The sequence below is a fragment of the Eulemur rufifrons genome, chromosome 6 (genome assembly GCF_041146395.1).
Source record: "Eulemur rufifrons isolate Redbay chromosome 6, OSU_ERuf_1, whole genome shotgun sequence".
NCBI lineage: Eukaryota > Metazoa > Chordata > Mammalia > Primates > Lemuridae > Eulemur > Eulemur rufifrons.
This window is the reverse complement of record NC_090988.1, coordinates 78,467,691-78,486,178: the sequence shown is the minus strand read 5'-3', so window position 1 is coordinate 78,486,178 and position 18,488 is coordinate 78,467,691. Positions and strand designations below refer to the sequence as shown.

General features: G+C 32.9%; 1 protein-coding gene across 1 annotated transcript in view; it reads left to right on the top strand.

Moving 5' to 3' along the window:
* CCDC73 (coiled-coil domain containing 73) overlaps nt 1-18,488 on the top strand; it is a 94,513-nt gene that overhangs the window by 27,349 nt on the left and 48,676 nt on the right. Inside the window, exons 5-6 of the mRNA XM_069470565.1 lie at nt 682-756; nt 13,395-13,433. Coding sequence (XP_069326666.1) covers nt 682-756; nt 13,395-13,433 — 114 coding nt within the window. The remainder of the gene's footprint in view (nt 1-681; nt 757-13,394; nt 13,434-18,488) is intronic.

The following is an 18,488-nucleotide window of genomic DNA, read 5'->3' as shown; positions in this document are numbered from 1 at the left end:
TAGTACTCATACCTCTTCAGCCCCCAAATTAATGTTCTTACCATGCTACTACAATGTTTCTATTAACTATAGTATGTTTCTAGGGCTTTTTCAATGTGATTATCTTCTTTAAAAAACATTGAAGTGACTTACGTCCGGGTGTATACCAACTGACAAAGAGGATACAACTCCAGCAAACCTAGAAATTTATCTGGCACTAAATATTTTCTCTAGCTATCTAGTAGTTAATACATATTTTATTGTATCAATGAACATATCATTTATAATAATTTATAGTTTATTATTTTTAGCAAAAGACCTTCTTTTAAAAATTCTCCCATATCCTTACAGTCACAAGATAAATGTACCTGTATTTTATTAATTAGAATATATTTATTCTAGTTGTATGAATTAAATAATTATAAACTTTCTATAAATTCTCATGAATGCTCTACTGAGAAAATGATTTGTTGTTATAATAAGACATTCCATTTCATGATAATTATAACTATATAATGGCCTTATTATAATTTTATAATATTTTTAAGTCATTAGAAATGTAATTTGTAGTGTAGATACGAGATTAAAGCTTGTGAAGTATTAGGTTTAAAGTAGAGATTTTGGTTCTTGAGCTCTTAAATTTTACCCTTTTGTGATATGATTTACATTAGAAAGTACTGAAATATGGTCTTTTATTTAAAGGGAAAATATCAACTTGCTACAGAAATAAAAGAAAAAGAAATAGAAGGTTTGAAGGAAACATTAAAAGCATTACAGGTAAAGTAACTTAGTATTGCTTAAAAAGGAATTTGACATTTTAGCATCGTATCAGTTAAACACCATTAAATATGTAAGCTGACAAAAGAAAGCTGACAAAAATTCATAATGTATTACATAATTTAATATTTTTTTCCTGAGAACTTTGAATTTTAAATTAGGATTTTCATAGTTTATTTTAAGAAGAAATGTTAAAATAACTTTCATTATTTCATGTAGTAATACAGTTAAATAGAGTTTTTAACACTTTATTCATCATGAAAACCTGTAAGGCCTATATTTATAACTGATTGACCCATGGTCTTTAAAAATTAAAATAGCATTAATTGAATCTTTACTATGTGGTATGTACTGTGCTTATTTTCTACAAATAAAGATTAAGAAAACGTCACCTTTGCCCTTAAGTTGTTCATGGTCTTGTGGAGAATACAGAGGTATTTAACTAGTGATGATTCATTCAATATACATTTATTGAAGGTCTGCTATGTCCCAAACACTTTTATCAGCACTGAGGATACAGCAGTGAATTAAAAAGACAAAAATATCTGCCCTTGTGAAGCTTACAATCTAGTGGGGGAGACAAAAAATTAAATGAAGTAACTAGTAAAATAAAGAAGATATTCACATGATTTCAAAGTGTCACCCTATAGACATTAATTACAAAGAGCAAAATATATTTTTGTAATGGAAGGATGCTGAAGGTCACCACCTTAATCAAGTGATGAGGTCTAGCAGTGTTAATAATGATACTGGCTTTCCATGGGTCCACTGTTATTATGCAATAAGGAGCACAGAACTTCACCTATGTAATTGTCTTGCCAAAAATATTAACTGAAATCTAATTATGAAGAAACAATGAGACAGAATCACAATGTATGGGACATTCTGTAAGACAATTGGCTTTTTCAAAAACTTCAGTGTCATGAAACCCCCACCCCCAAAAGATGAGGGGAACTACTTTTGATTAAAAGAGAATAAAAGAGATATAGCAACCAAGTGCAATATATGAACCTTCATTGGATCCTGGGTCAAGGAAAAAAATAGCCAGTAAAAAAATTGAGAAGACAAATGGGGGATATTTGAATATGACTGTATGTTAGATGATATTAGTGAATTATTGTTAACTTCCCTAGGCGTAATATTGGCATTATGGCTACATATGCCAGAAAGTTTTTATTTTTAGAAAATGCATGATAAAGTATTAATATTTATGGGTGAAATTACTTAATAGCTACAACTTAGTTTCAGATAATTTAAAAAAACCAAAAAGTATATGTGTGTATAAACACAATGAAAAGAAAGTAAGGAAAAATGGTAATTGATTTTGTAGAAAAACCTGGAGAAGATCATTCTTAGCTGAAGGGTATGAATAAAGACTTGCAGGTGTAGGTTTTTTAGCATATCTCTTTTATAATATCTATAGTGGTTACTCTAGGGATTAAAAATGTATTTGTATGTGAATATGTGTATTTATATATAGATATAGAAACATACGTATTTGTCATAGGCTACTTATAGCAACATTTTACTATTTTAGGTGACGTGTAGAAAACTTAACCGCCATTCAGATTCTTACCCTTCCCACTTCATGATACAGTTATCTTAATATTACCTCTCTGTACATTAAGCATCATATCAGACAGCGTTATAATTTTTTCTTTCAACTACCAAATATAACTTTAAAAAGTCAAGAGGAAAAGAATAGGTTATTATATTTACCCAGAAGTTTCAGCCTTCATTCCTGGCTCTAAGTTTCCTTCTGTTATGATTTCTTTCCTGTCTGAAGAAATTCTTTTAGCACTTCTTTTAGACCAGGTCTTCTGGTGGTAGATTTTCTTAGTTTTCCTCATCTGAAAATGTTTTTATTTCACCTTCACTCATGAAGAATATTTTCTCTGGATATAGACTTCTATAATAAGGCAAGAAAAAGTAATAACAGACATACAGATTGGAAAGGAAAAAGCAACTCTGTATTTTTTTTTCAGACAAAATGGCCATTTTATACAAAACCTGATAGCATCTACAAAGAAGCTACTAGAACTAATAAGTGATGTTAGCAAGGTCATGGAATACAAAAATTAATTGTATTTCTATTGCAGTGCACAATCAGAAACCTGAAATACACTTATGATACAATTTATGTGAGCACCAAAACTTAGGGAATACTTGGGGATAAATTTAATGAATAATGTGCCAAATTGTAAACTGAAAACTATAAAACATTGCTCAGAAAAATTAAAGATATAAATAATGAGATAAAGTATGCTTATTGATTATGAGTCAGTATTTTTAAGATGCTATGTGTGTTGCTTTTTCTGTGAACTGCTTGTTCATGCCTATTTTTCTTTTGTGTTGTTGGTCTTTTTACTTCATGTTTCTATTTCCTAGGAGTAAGTTCTTAGTGTCTGTGATCTGAGATTCATGTAATTTTTCTTAGTTTGTCATTTGTCTTTTCGTTTTTGATTTTGTTTGTTGAGCTTTTTATTTAATTTTTGCCATAAATAAGTTCATTTATTTTTCTTTTATGGCTTTTGGAGTTTGTCATGGTAGAAGGGCATTTACCACTCCAAAACTATAAAGGAATTTGCTCATGTTTTCTTTTTTTAAATTTCAGAATATTACGGGGGTACAAACGCTTTGGTTACATAAATTGCCTTTGCACCACCCAAGTCAGAGCTACAAGTGTGCCCATCTCCCAGATAGTGCACACCACACCTGTTAGGTGTGAGTTTACCCATTCCCTCCTCCTCCCTCCTACGCACCTAACACCAGATGACTGCTACTTCCATATGTGCACATAAGTTTTGATTGATTAGTACCAATTTAATGGTGAGTACACGTGTTTGTTTTTCCATTTCCTGTGATACTTCACTTAGTAGAATGGGCTCCAGCCCCATCCAGGATAATAGAAGAGGTAGTTCACCATTTTTTTTTTTATGGTTGAGTAGTACTCCACAGTATACATGTACCACATTTTATTATCCACTCTTGTACTGATGAGCACTTGGGTTGTTTCCACATCTTTGCAATTGTGAATTGTGCTGCTATAAACATTTGAGTGCAGATGTCTTTTTTATAGAATGTCCTTTTTTCCTTTGGGTAAATACCTAGTAGTGGGATTGCTGGATCAAATGGCAGTTCTACTTTTAGTTCTATGAGGTATCTCCATACTATTTTCCGTAGAGGTTGTACTAGTTTGCAGTCCCCTGGCAGTGTATGAGTGTTCCTGTTGTTTTGTGACTTCTTGATAAAAGCTGTTCTCACTGGAGATAAAGTAATACCTCATTGTGGTTTTGATTTGCATTTCTCTGATGATTAGAGATTTTGAGCATTTTGTTGTATATTTTTTAGCCATTAGTCTATCCTCTTTTGAAAAGTTTCTGTTCATGTCCTGTGCCCACTTTTTATGGGGTTGTTTGATTTTTTTCTTGCTGATTTTTCTTGAGTTCTATATAGATTCTGGTTATTAGCCCTTTATTGGATGTATAGCATGCAAATATTTTCTCCCATTCTGTAGGTTGTCTATTCACTTTAATGATAGTTTTCTTGGCTGTGTAGGAGCATTTTATTTAATCAGGTCCCATTTATTTATTTTTGTTGTTGCTGTGATTACTTTTGCGGGCTTCTTAGTAAATTTTTTGCCTAGGCCTATGTGTATAAGAGTTTTTCAGACATTTTCTTCTAGAATTCTTATGGTTTCATGCCTTAGATTAAAGTCTATTATCTATCGTGAGTTGATTTTTGTGAGTGGTGAGAGGTGTAGATCCTGTTTCAGTCTTCTATGTGTGGCTATGCAATTTTCCCAGCACAATTTATTGAATAGGGATTCTTTTCCCCAGTGTATGTTTTTGTCTGCTTTGTCAAAGATCAGATGGCAATATGAGGATGGTTTTATATCTGGGCTCTCAGTCCTGTTCCGTTGGTCAGTGTCTCTGTTCTTGTGCCAGTACCATGCTGTTTTGGTTACTACAGCCTTGTAGTGTAGCCTGAGATCTGGTAAATTGATGCCTCCCAATTTGTTCTTTTTGCTTAAGGTTTCTTTTGCTGTATGGGGTCTTCTCTGGTTCCATACAAAGTGTAGAATTATTTTTTCTAGATCTCCAAAAAATGATGTTGGTATTTTAATAGGGATTGCATTAAATCTGTAGATTGCTTTGGGTAGTATAGACATTTTAACAATATTGATTCTGTCGATCTGTGCACATGGTATGGTTTTCCATCTGTTTACATCCTCTGCTATTTCCTTCCTCAGTGTTTCGTAGTTCTCCCTGTAGAGGTATCTCACCTCCTTAGTTAATGTATTCCTAGGTGTTTTATTTTCTTTGTTGCTATTGTGAAAGGTATTGAGTCTTTGATTTGGTTCTTAGCTTGACTGTTGTTGGTATATATGAATGCTACTGATTTGTGTACATTGATTTTGTAACCTGAGACTTTGTTGAATTTATTTATCAATTCCAGTAGTCTCTTGGCAGAATCTTTGGGGTTTTCTAGATATAAGATCATACTGTTAGGAAAGAGTAATAGTTTAACTTCTTGTGCCCTAATTTCGATACCCTTGATTTCCTTCTTTTGTCTGATTGCACTTTGTTGAATAGAAGTGGTGATAGAGGGCAACCTTGTCTAGTTCCAATTCTAAGTGGGAATGATTTCAGTTTTTATCCATTCAGTATGATGTTAGCTGTGGGTTTGTTGTACATGGCTTTTATCATATTTAGATAAGTCCCATCTATACCTATTTTGTTAAGTTCTTATCATAAAATGGTGCTGAATATTTTAGAATGCTTTTTCTGCATCTATTGAGAGGATCATATTGTCATTGTTTTTACTTCTATTTGTGTGGTGAATTACATTTATAGATTTGCATATGTTGGACCATCCCTGCATCTGTGGGATGAAGCCCATTTGGTCATGATGGATTATTTTTTTGATGAGCAGCTGAATTTGGTTTGCTAGGACTTTATTGAGAATTTTTGCATCTATATTCATAAGGGATATTGGTCTTTAGTTTTTTGTTGTTGTTGTTGCATCCTTTCCTGGCTTTGGTGTCAAGGTGATGTTGGCTTTGTGAAATGTATTGGGGAAGATTCCTCCTTCTCGATGTTGTGGAATAATTTCTGCAAGATAGTTACCAGTTCTTCTTTATAGGTCTGGTAAAATTTGGGTGTGAAACCATCTGTTCTGGGGCTTTTTTTTTTTTTTTGAATTATTTATTGCTGCTTCAATTTGGGTACTTGATATTGGTCTGTTCAGGAATTCTATTTCTTCCTCATTGAGCCTAGGAAGGCTGTGTGTTTCTAAGAATTTGTCCATTTCCTCCACATTTTCAAGTTTCTGTACATAATGATCTTTATGGTATTCAGAGATGATATTTTGTATTTCTGTGGTACCAATGTAATTTCTTCTTTTTCATTCCTGATTGAGCTTATTAGAGTCCTTTCTTTTCTGCTTCCGGTTACTGTAGCAAGAGGCATGTCAATTTTATTTATCTTTCAAAGAACCAACCTTTTGTTTCATTAATCTTCCGTGTAGTTCTTTTATTATCAGTTTCATTTAGTTTGCTCTAATCTTGGTTATTTCTTTTCTTCTGCTGGGTTTGGGATTGGTTTGCTCATTGTTTTCCAGTTCTTGGAGATGATTCATCAGATTGTTGATTTGTGATCTTTCTGTCTTTTGGATGTAGGCATTTATCGCTATGAATTTTCCTCTCAGGAATGCTTTAGCTATATCCCACAGATTTCGATAACTTGTGTCCCCTTTATCATTTAGTTCAAGGAATCTTTTGATTTCCATCTTAATTTCCTTCTTGACCTATCATTCTTTAGTAGGGTGTTTAGTTTCCATGACTTTATGTAGAGATGAGTGTTTCTGTTGGAGTTGATTTCTAATTTTATTCCACTGTGGTCTGAAAAGATGCATGGTATAATTTTTATATTTTTAAAAATTTGTTGAGACATGTTTTGTGGCCTAAAATGTGATCAATCTTAGAGAATGTCCCATGAGCTGATGAGAAGAATGTTCAGTGGTTTTTGAGTAGAATGTTCTGTAAATGTCAGGCCCATTTGTTCTAGAGTTCTGTGTAAGTCTTTGTTTGTTTGTTTTTTTCTGTTTGGAGGATCTGTCCATTTATGTCAGAGGGGTGTTGAAGCCCCCGACTATTACAGTGCTGTTCTTTATCATTTTGTTTAGATCAAGTAGGATTTGCTTTATCAATCTGGGTGCATTTGTGTTAGGTGAATAAATATTTAGAATTGTTACGTCTTCTTGTCGAATTGTTCCCTTTGCCATTATATAATGACCATCTTTGTCTTTCATTACTTTTATTGATTCGAAGACTATGTCATCTGATACTAGAACTGCTACACCAGCTTTCTTTTGGTTTCCATTTGCGTGGAATGTTGTTTTCCATACCTTCACCTTGAGTCTGAATGAGTCCTTATGGGTTAGATGTGTTTTCTGGAGACAGCAGATACTTGCCTTGTATTTATTCATTCAGCCAGCATATGTCTCTTCAGTGGGGAGCTCAAGCCATTCACATTTATTTGAAAGAATTGATAAGTGGAGTGGATTTCTGTTCATCCTATTGAGTAGAACTTTGTTGCTTTGTTTTATCTCTTGAGCCATTGTGGTATCTGGGCTTTGACTTTCAGCTTTTGGGCGATTTTACACTGGTGGATGTCTATTGTGCTGATTTGCGTGTAATGCAGTTCTGGGTACTTCCTGTAGGGCATATCTCGTCTCGACAAATTCCCTCAGTGTTTGCTTGTCTGAGAAAGTTTTTATTTCCCCCTCATATACAAAATGTAGGTTTACAGCATACAAAATTCTAGGCTGGCCATTCTGTTTTAGAAGACTGAAAATGGGGCCCTAATGCCTTCTGGCTTGTAAGGTATTGGTTGAGAAGTGTACAGTTAGTATGATGGGTTTTCCTTTGTAAGTTACCTACTGCTTTTTCCTTATGCCTTGTAGGAGTTCCTCTCTTGTGTTTATTTTGGCCAGTCTGATGACTGTGTGTCATGGTGTTTTCTTCTTTGCAGTGGATCTCCTAGGAGTCCTTGAGCTTCTTGTACCTGGATATCTAGATTTCTAAGAAGGCCAGGGAAATTTTCCTTGATTATTCCATCAAGTAGGTTTTCTAACCCTTGTGTATTTTCTTCTTTACCCTCAGGGATGCCTTGTTTCTTATGTTAGGTCTCTTTACATAATTGCATATTTTTTGTGGGCTTTGCTTGCTCCTGTTACTTCTCTATCTCTGTGACTGACTTGCTTAGTTGAAAGATGTTGTCTTCAAGCTTTGATGTTCTTTTTTCTGCCTGATCTAACCTATTCTTAAGGCTTTTCATTGTGTTTTGTAATTTGTTGAATGAATTTTTTGTTTGATTTTTCGTTAATAATCCAGTTGCATTAATGAATTTTTCATTCATTTCTTGTGTTGTTTTTGTGGTTTCTTTATGTTGGGTTTCCATTTTATTTTGTATTTCATTGAGTTTCCTTACAATCCATGTTCAAAATTCTTCATCTTTCATTTCAATATTCTGATTTTGGTTGGTTCCCATTGCTGGAGAGCTGGTGTTCCCTTTTGGGGGTGTCCTTTTGCTTTGATTCTTAATACTTCCAGAGTTATTTTGCTGATTCCTTCTCATCTGGAGCAGCTATTGCTTCTTACTTTTGGATTTTCTTTTGTTTAGATAATGACATGCCCAGTTTAATCTCTTTCGTGTTCTCTTTTATTACTTCTGTGTACTCAAATTTTACATTAGATCTTTGATCATTTGAAGTTTATCTTTGTAGTATAATATGAGATATGGTTCTAAGTATGTATTTTTCCAGATCTCTATCCAATTATCTTAACACTATTTAGGTTCTCTTCATTAGGGGTACTAGGCAATTTTAATTTTCTATTACTTTTGTTATTTTGATGGAAAAGAGTAAAGAAAAATAAATCAAGTGCAACAAAATGTCAATGAGTTACAAGATAAATATTTTCAGGCAAAAGAAGAGAATTGATTCCACACCTCAGATGGAATGAATAAGAGGCTGGAAGACATTTGTGATGCAGTAAAGAATCCTCCTTGTTTCTTTTTTCACCAAAAAAGTGGTGATTAGAAACTCTGGGGAAAACAGATGACTGCATAAGAAAGATATAAAGCAAATTAAAATTTGGAATGGTTTAGAGAAATTGGTAGAGGGTAAGAAGAGAAGTTATTTTGGTCCTGAGCCTACTAAAATCATCCTTCAAGTAGCTCACTGGACCTATAGAAAGGGAAATGAGTATTAGCACCCTATTGGGCTCTGCAATTAAACAATATCTATATTGATTGTGATAATGTAAATACTGTGTTGGCTTCCACTTCTAGAATTAACCCATAAACAAAGCATGGAAAACTTAATTATGGTTATAGAATAAAACTTAAATGTTATTAACTTTGTCAATGCAAAAGTAATGATGTGGCAAGAAGTTAATACTGATATCCAGCAATAATTTTTCAAGTTGGTGGAACAAGAAATAGAGGAACAAGTTTACTATTTAAAGTTTATGTAGCTATAAAGTTTAGTGACTTTACCACACCTCAGATGTCCAGTTTAAAATGATCCCAGTAGGTGAACTTGTTTACTGATTATGTGGAAAAATTTAAAAATTTTTCTTATAATTGAGAACAGAAATTACCTTTGTAGCTGTATTTCTGTTGTAAAAACACCTCTCTAATGTTTTCTTACAGTGTCTTGAACTAGTCATAAGTTTTATCTTTTGTTTTGCCTAATTTCTTTTTTCTTAATAAATCTTGAAAAAGTATTACATTTTTTCCTACTAAAAAGTTGTCAGTAAAGAAATGTGTTCATTTTGTTTAAGTACTTTGTTTTTTAGCATTCCTTCTTAAATTGTTTTATTTGCTGTCATTCATGAATATTTAATTATCTATATAATAAAGAGTATTTTCAGAGAAAAAAAAAATTCCTCAGATGGCTGACCTTCTATGCAAGAGCTGTAAAGATTTATTTTGCCTTGTTTAACCTGTGACATAGTACAGGTGATGTATAGGGTATTTCATGGTCTGCCGAACATTGTGATTCCCCTCCCCCAAAGTTGAAGAAAGATAAGTGAAGTTTCTGTTCAATTAAGAATCTGATATAAAGCCAGTAGGCAAGGAAGTCTCTCAACCAATATGTAGCAACTTTCCTCCCTCCTGTGCTTTGCTAGTTACTTACTTCTCTTTCTCCCTTTTTCCTTTCTACTATGTGCTGAGTAGCAGGAATTTGAAATCAGATAAGTTGCCTTTTCTTATGGAGCTCAGAGTCAAGACATTCTACTTATTGAACTCCAAAACAAAACAAAGTCACACACCAAAAAACTGAATTATTTTTGCTTTAATGTATTCTTTTAATGTGTTCCATTTCTATTTAAACACGGTAACTTGTTCATTTCAAAGGGATGGGTTTAGAGCAGGGCAGCTTTCCTGCATCTAAATTATCTGACAAAACTCTGTTTATAAAGATAATATGCCTGGGGACTAAATAAACATACTTTGCTAATTTTTTCTGTAGATTTTAAATAAATTGTTTTCTGCTTATCAGTGACTTATTACATAGTCCTGTGGTAAAACACTTTGTTCCTTAGCTTCAATTTTCCTTTACTTAAAATGAAGAAATTGAACTACATCAGCATTTCCCAAACAAGGCCATTTGTGAAGCAATAACATACTTATATTCTCTACCCTGGATAACAGGATTTAAGAAGTGGAGAAAGAGGCTTCATTAAACCTCCCAGAAAAGACATGAATAAGAGAGAGTAGGTAGAATGTGGTAAAATCGAGATTGGGAGTAATGGGATAGATGATATCTAAGATTTTCAACCCTAAAGGTCTGTTTTATTTCACTAAATTTAAACTTACTGAATTTGTAAAATATTAATTCCTCCTAGAGAACTGAAGCCATGTTTAATACAAAATAGGTTGTTTCTACTATTGAAACCTAATTTTATTAGGCCATACCTAATCACATTGACAAAAGGAAATTAACTTCTCGGAGCTTTGAGTTTATACATTTATCTATGAGGAATTCTTAGACATTTGAGCCACCATGTCCAGCATTTAGTCTTTTCTATCCTGGTTAATGACAACTCTTTTTCCAGTTGCATGTATTTTTCAGCTCTCCCTTCAGAGTGTATCTAGCATCTACTTCTCACTATATCCACTACTAATACCCTAGTCCTTCATCATCCTCTTTCATCTGGATTATTGCAGTAGCCTACTAGATGGTTTTCCTGCCACAATCTCTGTTCCCTTCTAATGTTAATAGTGAGAGTGATCCTTTGAAAAACAAAGGCTGTGTCATATTTGTGCTTAGAACTCTCTAGTCGCTTTCTGTCTCCTTCATTGTAAAAACCTAAATCCGTGTCACAAATTACAAAGCCTACAATTATTTGAGTCCCCCTACCTTCGCTTGCTCCTCTCTGAACTCATCTTTTGCTGTTCTTCCCCTTGTTTACTCCATTTCAGCCACACGGACTTCCTTGCTGTTCTTTGAACACACTCAGCATTGCCGCATATTAAAGCCTCTGAACTTGTTGAAATGTTCTTCCTTACTTCTATCCAAGTCTTTACTCAAAAGTTGTTATCTCAGAAAGGCCTTTTCTGATCTATGTAATCTGATTCCCTGATTTTTTATTTTTCTTTAGCATTTATCAATGTCATCTAATATACCATATATTTTAACTTATTTATATTACTTACTGTCTATCTTGCCCACAATTTAAATGGGGCAGGATTCTTTTTTGTCCAGCATTATTGTACCCCCAATGTCTACATCAATGCTTTATTTGCAGTAAGCATTCAATATTTTTTTTTTTTTTTGAGACAGAGTCTTGCTCTGTTGCCCGGGCTAGAGTGAGTGCGTGGTGTCAGTCTACCTCCCAGCAACCTCAAACTCCTGGGCTTAAGCAATCCTACTGCCTCAGCCTCCCGAGTAGCTGGGACTACAGGCATGCGCCACCATGCCCGGCTAATTTTTTCTATATATATTTTTAGTTGGCCAGATCATTTCTTTCTATTTTTAGTAGAGACGAGGTCTCGCTGTTGTTAAGGCTGGTCTCAAACTCCTGACCTCGAGAGATCCACCTGCCTCAGCCTCCCAGAGTGCTAGGATTACAGGCGTGAGCCAGCACGCACGGCCAGCATTCAATATTTTTTAAAGAAATGAATCATATATAACCCATTCTACCAAAATAAAATTATCAGCTCATTCATGGCAGTAGGCTAAAAAATTTCATAGGAAATGTGAAATTATTATACTCTTGCTTAAAGTTTAACAAATAGAAGTAGGGGTTAAGAAAATGAGCACTTATATATGACTGGTTGGAGTTTAATTTGATCAACCACTCTCGAGATCTTTGTAACAATTTTTTTTTTTGAGACACAGTCTTGCTTTGTTGCCCGGGCTAGAGTCAGTGCCGTGGCGTCAGCCTACCTCCCAGCAACCTCAAACTCCTGAGCTTAAGTGATCCTACTGCCTCAGCCTCCCGAGTAGCTGGGACTACAGGCATGTGCCACCATGCCTGGCTAATTTTTTTATATATGTAGTTTTAGCTGTCCAAATCATTTCTTTCTATTTTTGTAGAGACGGGGATCTCGCTCTTGCTCAGGCTGGTCTCGAACTCTTGACCTCGAGTAATCCACCCATCTCGGCCTACCAGAGTACTAGGGTTATAGGCGTGAGCCACTGTGCCTGGCCGACAATTTTTAAAAGTCTATAAAAATGAATAAACCTTAGGAATTCTGCTTGGAATTCTAATATGAGTAGCTACAGAATGCTAGGTACAAGGATGTTTATTTCAGAATAATTCATAGTAGTAAACAATTGAAACATGAGAACATTTAGGTAAATTATGGTAAAGTTAAACAATGGAATATTATGTAGCCATTAAAAAATTATGTTGTATATTTGTCATAGAAAGGTGTTTATTATATATTAGGTAAAAATAGGTTACAAAATAGTAACTGGCTCTCTTTTAAAGTGTAAATGCATAAAAAAAATCTGGACGTATCAAAGTGTTCATGACTGTTATCTCTGGGTTGTGAGATGATTTGTTTAGAAGAGTTTTTATTCTTATGCTTATCTTTTTTTTAGCCTTTAAAAAATTATTTATTTTTCTTCCAAAAGCTCTTCTGAAAAATGCTCATCTTTTAAAAAAAATCATCTTCAATGAAGAGCTAATATTATATGAACTAGCAAACTGTCCTAGACTGCTCTCCCTATCTCTCTTGCTTTATTTTTGTCTTAGTAATTATCCCTGTCTAACATATTATACTTTTTACTTGTATTTATTGTCTGTCTACCACCACCCCTACTAGAAAGAAAGCTGCTTAAGGGCAAGCACTTTGTTTTGTTCAGTGCTGTATCCTTGGAGTCTAGGAAAGTGCCTGGCATATAGTAGGTGCCATAAATATGTGTTGAATAAATATGTGAATATATTGTTTTTGTTACAAGGAAGAGGGTTATTATAAATAATATTTTGGAAAAAAATGCCACTAAAATGCTACATAAAAGATAAATGCCACATTTTAGAGCATGAAATTTTAATGTCAGAAGGAATTTGTTGTAGATAATTAAAGAGTTTTAATGAGATTTTCCCTTCATTTTTCAAGGTTTCTAAATATTCTTTACAGAAGAAAATGAGTGAAATGGTAAGGAAATTACAATATATATATATTTCCCCACCTGGATCAATAACACAAGGTGCTTAGTATTTTTGTGAATATAAATGTGACTTTTATAGTTAAAAAAGTAGTTGAAACTGAATGTTGCTATCCCCTTTGAAGGCCTGACTTGATTTCAAATATTGCATAAATGAATTATTTCACAAATTTGTTTCCAGATTATATAGTGCTCATAGGTTGAACATCCCAAATTCAAGAATTCAAAATGCTTCAAAATTGGAAACGTTTTGAGCACCAACATAGTGCTCAAAAGAAATGCTCATTGGAGTATTTTGGATTTCAGAGTTTCTGATTTGAGATGCTCAACGGGTATAATGCAGTTATTCCAAAATCCAGAAAAAAAGTCCAAATCTGGAACACTTTTGGCTCAGCATTTTGGATAAGGGATACTCAACTTGTATATTATAAAATTTTACACAGTTCCCAAACTACTGTTAGAGATCCTCTATTAAAAACAACCAACAAGGCCAGGTGTGGTGGTTCATGCCTGTAATCCTAACACTTTGGGAGGCAGAGGCAGAATGGTTGCTTGAGGCTAGAAGTTTGAGACCAGCCTGAGCAACAAAGCAAGACTCTGTCTCTACCAAAAAAAAGAAAAAAGAAAAAAAGAAAGAAAAACACCAAACTCTAAAGTCTCTTATTTTAATGATATCTTTTCTAGGTATTTATATAAATATGTGGTTGTTAATTATAGCCTGAAAAAATTGAAATATATGAAGTGGTATTTGGGATATGGCGCTCAACTTTTATTGTTCTACGCATGGGGTATGGTACTACACTTGGGATGTGGTCCTGATCCTTTTTTTGTTCAACAAGTGTTTATTGTGCATTCCTCTTTTATAGTGTATTAAAAAATAATATTTTTGTTTTTACAGTATAACATTTTATGGAATATTTACTTTGATATTCTTCCTTTCTAGCCTTGTTTGGTTCAGAAGGGTTTTTTTTTTTTTTTTCCCTGTGTTTTTGAGCAAAATTCTCCTATATCTGCTTAAATCTTCAGAGGGCTTTTGGGTGGGTTTATGCTATTCAGTCTTCATTCTTTGAAGCAATATGTAAAGCAAGTAAAATTAATTTTCGAGTAAGGCTTATATATATTAATATATGAGAAGTAAAAAAATAAGACATCACTTCTTATGACGTTACATAAAGTGTTTTGCTTCTTGAAATTATTTTGGTATGTTAGAAAATAAAAGAGCCATAGAAAGATTGATAAGCTTGATCGAATAAAAGATGTGAAAATTCTGTCACTGTTCAACTGGAAAGAATAAAAATAATATTGTCAGACTATTTTAAACTGTGATTTTAATTAAGACGCTGAAAAACTGGATTCTGGTTTAGTTTTAAGTACCATGACATTTGTACTGAAAGTCATCTTCAACGCAACAGTGGTTTTACACAAAATATAGTGAAATTGAATAATGTGCCCTTTGACCTGGGAGATAAGGCTACAAGTATCAAAGGCAACATAAAATGTGTTTTATTTTATTCCACTTTAAAATTTCATCAAACAAATGCTTATAATCTTTAAAGAACATGGAAACTAGAAAAAGTTGTCCTAGTTTTGGTTTCTGAGCTTTTTGTTGTTGTGAGTTACAACCTTTATACCTACTAAAATGATTTTTGAGTTATAGTTGTAATACTGTTTTCTGATAGTTCAAAGCATTACATCACTTTTCATTAAAATAGTTCTATATATTGAAACATTTAATATTTTGTGCTTATTTTGGCAGAATGTTTTTTTATTTAAAAGTTAAAAGTAATATTTTCTCTAAACATTTTTATATATATTATAAAATAGCATTATAAAGCTTTTGAAGTATATGATCTCCCATAGGTGAGTCCTTAACTAGTAAATTTCTGTCTTCTGGGAATTCAGTAAGTTGATTTTCTTGTAGAGGTGGTGATATATTCCTAGATAAGTTAACACAATCATGAATGAAAAGATTTGTCTATCCCAAAAAGTACCAACACCTCCCCCTTGAAAAAAATCACAATCATTATCAATAATAAGAATGCAACAAAGCATGTTAAAGAGAAACTTTAGAACCTGAAATTAACCATCATGGTGATTTGGTCATTGATAAAAATCTTTCCTGTTGAGTTCGGTGATTATAGATGACTATGTTGTATAATTGAATTTATAGGTCACTGTTGTATAACTGAGTAGCTAATACAGTTTAATAAAGTAAAAATTTTTCAACCATCTTTAAGTCATATTTCATTTCTCTTTTTGTACATCATTTTCCTCTGGAGAAAAGACTTACAAGAAAGATTTCTTTTTCTTTATTAAATTAAAGCGGTTTCAATATTGAAGGTCTTGATATGGTTTGAAATAACCCCGTATTTTCTTTCAGAGTAGAATGTAGAAACTGAAGGACTTGTCTGGAAATAACTTCATGATTATAAATATGTATATTCGTACACACATATTAGCAGCATAACTTTAGATTTCTTAAGTAATCGATGCCTTATATTTGTGACTAAAAAGGGAAAGGTATCTTAAGCATACCATAGGTTTTTAAAAATTGAGTTTTATAATGCCATTGATTTAGTTTGGGTTCATATTGAAGAAAAAGGTAAGTTGCAAAATTGGAAATGAATATATGAAGTTTATTTTTGGATTGTTATTTTTTCCTCTGAAATTTACTCATAGCAAACTGATTATTTTAAGCAAAATTAATTTTGTCTCCAAAATCTCCTTAAGTAATAGGAAAAAGGGGAAACATGCATCTATGCCTTCTATTAGTAAATATATTTCTAAAAATTTGTGTGCAAATATTTTAAAATTATTCCTATTTTAAATGCCTCAAGCCTTTAAAGTAAACTTTTGACTACACACATACATAATTATGCATGTGCTATTTTTCCTCTAATCTTGATTTTCATAAATTAGATTTATTTAAAAATGAGGTATGCATTTGTTTAGAAAGCAGTGAATCCTGATATTATTTTCTTGTGACTCTTTGATTTAGTAGTAAAATTGTGTAAAAGAAAAAATAATTTGAATCAATTCATGGAAGTAAAAAGAACAAAAACAATATATACTTAATTATTTCTTAGTCATCTCAATTAAATAATCTTTACTATTAAAATATAATATGTAATATTAAAGTTTTAATAATAGTAACATCAATTTGTATTCTTTAAAATGTTCTTACATCTGTTGGGTGTGATTACTAATTACTTTTTTTTGTTGTTTCCCAAAGAATTTAAACTATTTGTTGACAGTCACACAATTAGTGACAGACTTGACAGCTGACCTCTTCATCTCATTATCAAAACTAAACCAGGGCAGCCAACTAGGTTCATAAGGACATATAGGGGCTAATAAGCTGTAGGTGCCCATGTGATTTGGAAGTCTTAATAGTATTTATCATGGCCATTGAATAGGCTAATATATTTGAAAATTAGAGTGTGTCATGCAAAAAATGAAACTTCATTTTCATTGAATTCAATTTTGGCCTCAAGCAAAAGATGTTGAAATAGATATATCACAAATTAATGTGTATAAAGCTGTATGCATAAGGACTACCCATGAAATCTCTTTGATCTTTGCTATATTTTTAGTTAACAGGCTTGTTAACCGTTGCAGGCATTGACTGCCTGTTTACTTTTTAGCTGAAAGGTTAAGAAAGCTTTTGTGGGATCATGCATTAATATGTAGTAGACAATGTTCTAATAAAGGCTACACAAATATAGATTTAAATTGAAAAATTTTAAAATACCTTGAATTGAAAATATGCTGTTGGCCCAGTTTTCAGTGAAATCAAGTTTGGTTTCTACACATCTGCTGAGAGCTAATATAACTCTTTAGATCAGGAATGAAATGATATTTTAGAAGAAAATATATGGTCTATTGTTCATTAGTTATTGATATTAATAATAGTAACTACCCAGGTAGGCATAAGATCTCTCAGGCTAAATACACTTGTCAACTTGTTTGCATTTATAACTGCTGCACAATTAATTCCAATGACTAAGTAGGGAATTTGAAAAGCCCAACAAAATGCATGAGAAACTTTCAACTGATACATCATGATCCTTAACAATGATATTATCACTTTGTTTAAAATCATTAAAAAGTAACTTTGAAAAAGTTAAGACTACCTTCAGACTTGCTGAGATAATATATTAGGCACAGCTTAAATTGTAATGTGTGTTCTTTATTAATATTAGAGAAGGTTTTTCTTATTCCAAATGAAAGTTAAACTGACACTTTTGTCAGTTAAGGAATAATAACAAATCGTTATAATTGTGATTTTTTATGTGACAGGCTCTGTTCTTAGTGCTTTATATATATATTAATTCATTTTATTCTCATAGCAACCCTATAAGGGAAATACTATTATAGATGCCACCTCCAAAAACAGGGTAGATAATTTACCCAAGGTCACACTAAGTCACAGAGAAAGGATTTAAACACAGGCAGACTAGTTTTTGACCACTGTGCTCCGTATTTCGTTTTAAACAGTACAAAATGGCTCTGGTTAATTTAAGCAAAAAGAAATTTAGTGGAAGCATTCATAGTCAACCAGAGAGTGAGGAATTGTATGAGAATGAACAGGGGCCAGAGTAATTCCAGAGTTTGTGAAACAGGGTATAGGAACCCTCAACAGAGGTCTCATCAGTTTGGACAGGATCACCCTGAACTACTTTAGTTTTATAGTGTTTTTGCTCAAGATTCAAATTCCAGGAAGGTAAAAATCAATTGGTTTGAGTAATATGCCATTCTCTTGATTAGGATAGAGTAGGACCCCTGAATTTTAGTCCTATGAGATTATAATGAGGAAGAAGTATTGCAGTAAAGTAAATTTGTGGTATCGTTAGTAAGGGAAATGGATGCTGGTCAGGTGAAATCTAACAAATTTTCACTGTTAGAATCCTATATAGACAACAACAGCTTATTCAGAAAACAGTTATTGAGTGCTAATTTAGGGATCTACATGGTTCTTTGTTTAGCACTGGTTGTCATAGAAGGTGAAGCAGTTGGAAAAAAATAGATGAAAATTGTGAAACCAA